General features: G+C 35.4%; 1 protein-coding gene across 1 annotated transcript; it reads right to left on the reverse strand.

Annotated features, from left to right (window-relative positions):
* Positions 1-4171: 4171 nt before the first annotated feature.
* LOC124537526 ((2R)-3-sulfolactate dehydrogenase (NADP(+))-like) lies at positions 4172-10131 on the reverse strand. The gene is made up of 9 exons (XM_047114400.1): positions 9856-10131; positions 9485-9640; positions 8563-8751; positions 7866-7981; positions 7347-7445; positions 6928-7014; positions 6377-6485; positions 5886-6043; positions 4172-4355 (listed from the first exon to the last, which is right to left on the reverse strand). Coding segments are annotated over exons 1-9 (1080 nt in total). The 5' UTR covers positions 9857-10131; the 3' UTR covers positions 4172-4190.
* Between the last annotated feature and the right edge of the window lie 148 nt (positions 10132-10279).

Below are 10279 nucleotides of genomic sequence, written 5' to 3' on the forward strand. Positions count from 1 at the left end.
AAACGTTTAAGTTCAGTTAAAGAACATTCGTCGTGGGGCCGGTCCAACAGCTTTTTTGGGTCAAGTGTTTTTATTGACGCAGAATTAACATGTTCCCGTGGGAATTTTGAGAAAAAACGTATCCTATATTAATTACTCCCGTGATTGAAATGAATCTAATGATACCGCATACATATTTTTTTAAAGGGAAATTTAGAAAAAATATTATTATGTCTTTATCCCGTGGGACTTTTAGGATAAAATGTATCCTATGACACTCCCGTAATCAAGACAAATCTAACGATACCTCATACATCAAAATCCATCAAGCCGTTTAGGCTACAGGAGGTCACAAAGGAAAAGACATACATACATACTTACATACACTCGAAAAACATTACCCTCCTTCTTTGGCAGTCGGGTAATTAAATTTCTATGGACTTTCTGGACTCCTGCTCCCAAAAAATGGTTAGCTATGATAGCATCATGCTTAGGGTGGCAAAATAACAACAGCCCGTGATTCCAGAATAACGCTGAGAAGTGTAAAGTTCCTTCAAAGATGACAACTGACACATATCAATAACGAAATCACAAAAAACTTCAGACTGCAATAAAAATGGTCATCCTGAAATTTCGTTTGTTGTATTGACTTGAAATAAAATCATTTACATAGATCCATCGACACACGTTAACATTTGGGCGTAAGAATATATTAAGAAATATAGGTAATATAAATTGATTTTTTTATGTCATAGTCGTTCACGCACACTAAGGCATCGTGTAACCACATGTGCCGCCCATGCTAATTAATACACACCGATAATTCAATGTAAAAAACGCTTTCGTGAATGAACGATCTAGCAACACATGACCACTAAACTCGATAAAAACAATAGAACGAATGAAATCATCAAAATATTTGTGGACATTCGATGATTAAAAATTTAAATAATAGAGATTTTGCGTAGAATTACTTAATGTGTAGGAACGCGTGGATCGAGTTGGAACGGAAAGTAGTGAAAATCATAATATAGTTGGAGAAAAAACCGATACGACATGGGAACCTTCAAGAAAAGAGCGTACACCTTAAAGGCCGGCAACGCAACTGCAAGCTCCCTAGTGTTGCAGATGTCCATGGGCGGTGGTAGTCGCTGACGCTAGTGTTGAGCTCATAAAAAATATCTACAGAGCCTGGGAGGAGTCACAGGATGCCTTGGGGATTTTTTGTGATTTATCTAAGGCCTTTGATTGTGTGCAACACGAAACCTTGGTCAGGAAGCTACGACATTATGGAGTCAGGCACACTGCACTCAATCTTCTGATTTCGTATCTGAGCAATCGGATTCAGAGGGTTGTAATGTTAGTGTAAGGGTGTAAATGGAAAGAGATCTCCCGGGGCTCAGGTTACTGTGGGGGTCCCTCAAGGATCAATTCTTGGTCCATTTCTCTTCCTGGTTTATATAAATGACCTACCACTGCTCTCTCGGAAATAGTACATTGGTTTAGTGTCAATAATTTAATGTTAAATAGTAAAAAGACAAAATGTATTAAATTCACTACTCCCAATGTAAGATTTATCAAAGCGAATGTACTTTTAAACGGGGAAGCATTAGATGTATTAGAGTCAACAGACTTCCTTGGTATGACAATTGACTCTAAGCTCCAATGGGGCCCCCATATAAGTAAATTGGCAAATAGACTCAGCTCTGGAGCCTATGCGGTAAAAAAGATTAGATTTTTGACTGATGTGGATACAGCTCGCCTTATGTATTTTAGCTATTTCCACAGTATTATGTCGTATGGCATCCTACTCTGGGGTAATGCAGCTGACATTAATACGATTTTTGTACTGCAGAAGAGGGCTATTCGTGCAATTTATAACCTGGGCCCAAAAGATTCGTTAATATGTAAATTTAAAGAAATTAAAATAATGACTGTCGCTTCTCAATTTGTTTTTGATAATGTTATGTATGTACGCAAAAATATAAATGATTTTCCCAAAAATTGTGACGTACATTCCATTAATACTAGGAACAAAAATAAACTTGTAACGCCTTGTACCCGATTACACAGGGTTAGTAACTCTTTTTTTGGGGCAATGTATACGTTTTTACAACAGGATCCCAGAAAACGTTCAACAATATTCAACTATAAAATTCAAAAGAATCGTTAAAGAGCGTTTGTGTGCTTAAAGGATATTACAGCACTAATGACTTTCTAGTTGACTGCACACCTTGGGAATGAGATGATCGCCTCCAGGCTGTTTCAAATAACAAGAATATGTTTATTGTTGTAAATTATAAATTGACATTATAAAAAAAAAAAATCCCGCTGAGTTTCTTTCGCCGGTTCTTCTCACTTCTGAGGTATTATATTCCGAACTGGTGGTAGATTATCGACAATCAATAAGAAAGTGTAAACACTTCTATTTTGAATAAAGGTTTTTGACTTTGACTTTGACTTTGAGTCACTTTCTATCAGGTGAGCCTCATGCTCGTTTGCCACCTATGTCATAAAAAAAATTATAATAATAATAATAGAACAATAACTATGGAACTGTTACTCTAAATCCATTCTTTGTCGTTTCAAAGTATCTGTGACTCGAACGGTAAATAACTTATTAAACTATGTCGCGTTCTAACAATTCAACCTTGCAACCCGGAATGAACTCATTACAGATATTTGGCGCCTGACCAACAACTTATACAGCATTCAAACAAAGGATCACGTTTTTAAGTATTCATATAAACTTTAAGGGTTTTATTGCACGACTCTTGGTGGGAAGCATCAGAATGCCTTACGATCGAAAAAATGTTGAAAATATTAAAAATAAATAATTAGACAACATCACATACATTACTCTGATCCCAATGTAAGTAGCTAAAGCACTTGTGTTATGGAAAATCATCAATGAGGTAACGACGTTACCACAAACACTCAGAAACAAGAAAACATAGAAAACTAATGATAATCTACATTGACTCGGCCAGCAATCGAACCGGGGACCTCGGAGTGGCGTACCCATGAAAACACCACTCGACCACGGAGATCGTCAATATTATTGTTAGTTCGCGGAATCAAAAAAGTTTACATACCACTCTAAAGATATTACAATGTAGATTAATTCGTTATTTATCGAAATTTGATTCAATGTAATAGAAACGTAAAAAACAAACATCTAAATAGTTTTAAAATATTCCCGTAATATCATTGGAAATCCCGAAAATAATGAATATAAGTATTTTAACAAAATGTTATTTAGGTGCAATAGTACAGCGTGTGGTTATTTTACTCAATGTCGTTTATTTGTTAATCAAAATAAATAAGTTTAAGTACAATTGTTAATTTTTTTTAATTATAATTTTTAATTGTTAAATTGGAAAATCCTGAAGTGTATTCAGGATTTTCCAATTTTTTAATATTTTTTGTCCTATCGAAATAGAATTATTCTGTTTATTGTGTTTGCTGCATATTTTACGTAAGTAACTCAGAATTTTGATTTAATTTGCGATAAACATATATGAACACGAACAAAGATGAACTAGTACTTATTGTAGTATTATTCTGAAGGCAAGATGTTTGTTTCCATGGGAAAATTTAAAACCTTTACTTTCGATTGTTCGTCATTAGTGGGGTTTGTACAAAGTCCTACAAGTATCAGCAGTCACAAGTATATAAAACAATTTCGTAGAATTGTCGGTATTAAAGTAACGACTTACTGCGCTATCCACTTTCTTATTAACCGACGAGAAAGTAAGCTTATAGTAAATAATAAACATAGTACTTTGAGTTCTATTTTTGTTAGAAAGTCTTTGATTTAACAGCCGGCTTATAGAACCGCAGTTCCGGATGTCCGGGGATTGAGTCGGGACGTTAAATGGAAATGTATTAAGCCAAAAAATCTCAGCAGTTGCAGTAGCCCAGAGCCTTAAGTTGACATTTAACGCTGTGGTAGTTTGGAAATTGCGTAGTTAGACAAGCGTCCGTACTCTCTTCCATCTTGTTGGTTTTATCATGACATCGGAGTGAGATGAAGATAAGAGGCGTGCATGGTTTTGTCCACTATAAGATGAACTGCACAGTTGGTTATTTTCACTCGAAATCGAGATCAAGAGCCACTTTATATTAGTTCTCACATTCTAGTTTATACTTTATACTAACATGTAAATATGTATAATAAAAGAACCAATTTGTTATATATTTTATTTGGACTATTGCACGTAAACTTCCAAAGGTCGAACACCAATTCTTTCTGCCATTCGCTTGTAAGAGTCTAGTTGACCTTGAGGATAAGTTATGGTTCCCCTGGCTGTTGTGGCCTTAGCGTTATTCTTTTCTTTATCACCTGGTGCTAATACTGGGAGAGAAGGGTCAACCTGTGAAACAACAACAGCCTGTAAATTCCCACTGCTGGGCTAAAGGCCTCCTCTCCCTTAGAGGAGAAGGTTTGGAACATATTCCACCACGCTGTTCCAATGCGGGTTGGAGGAATACACATGTGGCAGAATTTCTATGAAATTTGTCACATGCAGGTTTCCTCACGATGTTTTCCTTCACCGCCGAGTACGTGATGAATTATAAAGACAAATTAAGCACATGAATCAGCGGTGCTTGCTTGGGTTTGAACCCGCAATCATCGGTTAAGATGCACGCGTTCTAACCACTGGGCCATCTCGACTCTGAAAACGAAGCATTAATTTAACATAATTGAAGCGGATTTGTTTTGGAATAACTTGACAAAATCAACTAATTGGTGGCATTGTGTACTGTTGATCACTGACTACGTAAATTAAAAAAAAAACAGAAAAAAAATGCAGCAGATTAGCAGCAGCGTAATTTTTTTTGTAATATAAACAAATTACGTAATATTATTTTATATAAACTTTAAGTTGAGCGTTATTCGAACAAAAAAATGTATAATTACCCGTAAACATCAGGAAATCTATTTTCAAGGTTTAGTCAAAATTAGATTTAGTTATTCGTTAAATAATTCTGAATTTAAAACAATTTAACGGCTCAGCATAGAAACAATGTCTTTGAAAACGTCCTTTACAAGTGAAGTCACGTCATTTGACGGATGCAGAAATGAAACAACACTAAAGTATGTCTTGAAGCGAAGCCAAAAGAAAGTTGACATTTGTCATAATTTTACTTACTATGGCAAACTGTTACTCGTAACAGGACATGTTTAGCATAACCTACATTTGTCATTTACTGTATTTAATTTTTTATTAAGGATACCAATTCTAATAAAAAATAATGTTTACATCAATGATATTCTAATAAAAGAACATCATTGGTTTACATAATAAATTTACCGTAACTAAATTGCCGCCTGTTTTCTCCTGTGACTGATTTGAGTTCATCAATAAACAAAAATAAACAAATTTTCATTAGAATAGGAGCTGTTTATTTAATTGGACGTAAGGCCTTGTTGGAGCCCGTCTGAGTAGTAATCACTCATCACACCAAACCAAAATATATATTATTGCGTTGCAGGTCCGAGGGCGACTAGGCTAACGCAACTACAGGAACAAGGGACTAGACATTTTTCATTTTTTCAAGGTTGATGATCTATTGGCGATGTAGAGGGCGGTTAATATTTCCTGCTGTCAATGTCTATCAATTTTCCTGTGTATTGAACAAAAAAGAGCGAGCCCGTTTGAGTAGTAACCGCTTATCACACCAATCCAAAATACATATTATTGAATTTCAGCTCTATAGGCGACTACGCTAACGTAATAACAGGTACAAGGGATTTGACATTTTTTATTTTCTCAAGTAGTTGCCCAATTTGTAATATAGGTGACGGATAATATTTCCTACTATTAATGTCTATGGATTTCCCGCCAGATGGTGCATTTATCAACCTGCGATTTATATAGGTATATAGGAAACAGACTGACCGGCTCCATATTTCTCCAATGTTGGAGGCAGTCCGCTATCCGCTCTTCGAAGCCGGGCGCGAAGCACCCCGGGTCTACAGCCACGAAGCACTGACCAAGGTTCGGGGCTTCGGTCTGGTTGTAAGTCCATTGCGGTACGTTGTGAGTAGCCCGGGAACCTGATTTTAAAGAAAGACTTTATATCCCCATTACATACATGAACAATGAAAATAATTAATATAATATATAGAATTTGAAATGTCTCTCTGATGTAATACTACGCCACATAATATTTTATATACATGTAAAATACCTTGAAGTTATAAATATGGAAAATTATTAAGGGTACCTCAGGGAATTTCAGGTATTACTATTTAAGGTGACTTCTTGAAGCCCGCAAGCCGTTATTTCATATTACACGCAACCAAGAATCTTTAACAAGTCACAAAATAATATCCCTAAAGCAAAATTCAATCTAAGATAAAATACCCAGACTTTCCTTTACAACATACCAGAAAGTCCACTACAAAAGACTTCAACCATCGCACTCAGACCAAATCCCTTATAACCACTTGTCTTTTCAAAGCCGCCCAAAGGCAGAAGTCGACCTGTGTCAAACGCCTGTAAAATATAAAAGCAATACATTTTAAAATGTCTTTGCTACTTTTAACTTGCTAGATTAAAAAAAAATATTAAGATTTATTTTATCAATTTACCCGACTTCGCGCGGGATTAGGGATAAATTGTCCGGCTTTAGAAAAAAGTAGGTTAAATCCTTCGTAAAGCATTAAGCTTGCCTCATATCAAATTCAGTTAAATGGTTTATCCGTGAACAAGTCACAGACAAGGGGACACAATTATAGACATACATACAAGCAAATTTTACATTTATAATATTATTATACATTGTAGTTAAAGGTTCAATCATTTTCTTGGAAACTTGGTTGTCTGTAAAATATAACCGCTTTAGTTATATAGCTATTGCATGTCATGTAACTGTGTTCTTCAATTCAGCTATTAGATTACAATAAAGAATATACAAAAAAAATTCATTTAGGCTCACCACTTGTGGATCTGTCGTAGTCTTGCCATCGGGTCCTAAGGCCCAACCTTCTGGTATTGGTTCTCCTTTACGGATTTGAACTTCCACCTTAGAACATAGTAGGTATATATTTTTGACTATTCTAGACTCTAGACTATAGGTAGGTACCTACATATAACTATAATTAATTGATTTAAGGAAAACACCCCTTTTTTCAATGCTATGCAAATGATAAGTATTCTATGTTTATAGAAAAAATAACGTTAAAAGACTATCTTCATAAGTCAATGATTGGATGCTGTGTTTAGGTTGGGTGCTCGAGAAAGCCAGCTTACTCAGGCTTCTGGCTGCATGCATTTTCTTAGATATCTTAGATCCACTTAGTTTCTTTTTTTCATGTAAATATCAATTAACAGTGACGAAATAAATGGTAAACATACCTTTCCCATGGCAGCTGTGGTTGTGGCCATGTCGACAACGATGGAGTCACCTCCGGCGGCTGGTGCAGCCATTGCGATGGGGTTGGTTCCATTTGCACTCTGATAAAGAAATTCTTAAACATTTAAGTTTTTCAACCATAATGAGACTAATAAAGTATAACACGTACTTTAATCATAAAAAGAAAAGTACAAGTAATAGCCTGTAAATTTCCTACTGTTGGGCTAAGGCTTCCTCTTCCATTAAAGAGAGAGTTTGGAACATATTCCACCACGCTGTTCCAATGCGGGTTGGTGGAATGCACATGTGGCAGAATTTCGATGAAATTAGACACATGCAGGTTTCCTCACGATTCCTTCACCGCCGAACATGTATATAGTGGTGCTTGTCTGGGCTTGAACCCGATGCACGCGTTCTAACCACTGGGCCATCTCAGCTCTCATCAACTTTAATCTTTCATTTCTCTATATCATATAGTTAATACAATTTTACGTATTACAGCTATTTTTCAAGCATTTTACCTTTTTAGCTCTCGTTGGCACCATAATTGCTGCAGAGTTCGTAAAAGACATGCCAATGAGGCCCTCTTTCTCTGCTTTCAACGCCCAGTAACCAGCCATACCATAGTGATGACAACCTATCATAAAAATAAAAATAAAATCAATAGATTTCTTTTTTTGCAATAAAAAGGTATTTTCCCTTATTCCCCTATGCTGACGAAATTTGTCCCGGGTGGAGAAATTGCATTTAGTGTTTTGTTTGTATATACTTGTGTGAAGTGTGTTAGAAGTGAAGTGCGTGGTGATATCTGTATATGGATCACAATGATAAGTGCAAACACGTTTAGTAAAAAGCATTAAGTACCTCCGTAATCTTTTGTCAATATATTCCAATGCATAAATTGTAAACATTCTATATGTTTGATTTTCTAAAATAGATTGGTAACAGGCAAATGGGTGAGTTAATGTCTGTAATAAATATCAACTATTTCTAATATTGGCAAAGCGGCATTATCTTGGGAACTAAGATGAAATGTCCCCTGTGCCAGTAGTTACACTGGACCACCTTCAAACCGGCACACAATAATGTTAAGTATTGCTTTTTGGCGGTAGAATTCATGTGAATGGTATGCACCTAAATGTAAGAAGTCCTATTACCGAAATCATATTATGTACTTAATCATTACCCAAAAAATATAATTATTAAAATTAAATTTACGTTTAACAGCGACCCATCCCACGCCACATTCTCTGGCCTTCTTAATTGCCAGATCCATGCAGAAGTTTCCGACCGTCGCGCCGAGACCATCACATCCGTCGACCCAAGCCGTTGCTATTGTTTCCTTTAGTATGACTGGCTTTGCGTCACCGTTACATACTCCAGACTTTAAGTCATTTATGTACAACTCTGAAAAAAAATTAAATATTGACGTAGTCTTGAAGATAGTCAATTTGTAAAACGGCCTATAAACGCCTTGCAGACAGGAGAAATATCAGAGCAATTGTAAAAAAATCCTGAGTTGCTTCCAACTTCACTGAATGGATTGGATTCTATCCCGATTACCTACATTACAATTTCACTTTCATTTGTGCCAGTACACACACATTATTATCATAGCAGATGTAATGAAACAAATACAAAGAGATTTTAAATTTACATGGTTAATTTTATTATTACAGTTATTAATTACGCGATATTTACCAATTTTTTTTTATCCGTTGGAGCTCGATATTCCGACATTATATCCCGTAATTAATAACTGTAAAAATACAAAGAGATTTATGCATAGACATTCTAATTTGAAATGTTTCTAAGAACCACCTATCTCTCAACTGCTACCGATTGCGAGAGGATATATATAGGCTAGTTTACATAGGCTGTTTTGCATTGACACTAAGTTATTCATCATACAGATTTTTTTTCTTGTTATGCAATATTTATACTTTTAATTTTCTACCATTAGTGTACTGCTTAAATATTTTTTGTTATATCGTTTATTTCCGCGATGCCTTCATTAGCGTCTTCAAAGGATAAACATATAACTCATTAATAATAATCATAAATATAAAGATCTGCAATTCCACGTAGCTAGGAAAAAATCTAATATAAAGTATGGAAGTGTTTTGGGTCAAAATATTACCGAGCCTATTCAATCCATGGCTGAAATGTCCAACAGTATCCGCGTGAAGAAGTAAGTCAGCATGAGCCTTTGCTTCTGTCAGGGGTGCTCCAGCTGCCACCAGACTCTCCACCATGAACCGCTCGACCTCTCTAACTTCTACTTCCGGCATGATCACTATCGACAATAATAGAAAAAAACCCACCAGTATATTTACCACAGATTGGCAAAGGTTTTACATATATGAAGGTTTCTTCGCTATTCACTCAGACTTATTGTCTCCTTATAACACTTAATTTTTTTTCAAGGGTACTTGAAAACTAAGACCTTTATTTTGTTTTACGTTTTCCTAAATTAAAAAAAAAAAACCATAAGTAATCAATTATGCTCACTACGCCAATAAGGACGATTCTTCTATTCAAAATTCTATTCAATCTGCGAACAAACTGATTCTGACGATAAAAACAAATAGTTTGCCTTTTATATCTTATCTTAGCAAATATACAATTAAAAGTCGTTTCCTTACTCGCCGAATAAAATGCCTTTTGAATTGCTTTTTTAGTCGATTGAAATTTTTTGTCATGGAAAATTCACAGACGTCTTGGTTGATTAATATAATTACAGAGCACGTAATTATTTTTTTCTGCTAATATAACTAAGATAGCCAAACTACTGAACAACTTTCAGTTGCGTGGGTACATGGATCGTCGTTGAGGCGGCCAGAAGATCTTATAAAAATATTTTTTGGAGAAAGGGATCGCTAGAAAAGCTTGTACCTGAGTGCTTATTGTACTTAAGACAGAGCTGATTGATTTA

Source organism: Vanessa cardui, chromosome 18 (genome assembly GCF_905220365.1).
Source record: "Vanessa cardui chromosome 18, ilVanCard2.1, whole genome shotgun sequence".
Lineage (NCBI taxonomy): Eukaryota > Metazoa > Arthropoda > Insecta > Lepidoptera > Nymphalidae > Vanessa > Vanessa cardui.

What these genes read in the sequence shown, in the direction of transcription:
- LOC124537526 (XM_047114400.1), bottom strand. An exon ending in CCATGGATTGAATAGGCTCG is followed by an intron (nt 8,752 to 9,484) that starts GTAATATTTTGA and finishes ATTTTTTTTCAG; the next exon opens with AGTTGTACATAAATGACTTA. An exon ending in CTACGACAGATCCACAAGTG is followed by an intron (nt 6,486 to 6,927) that starts GTGAGCCTAAAT and finishes TATATTTTACAG; the next exon opens with GCGTTTGACACAGGTCGACT.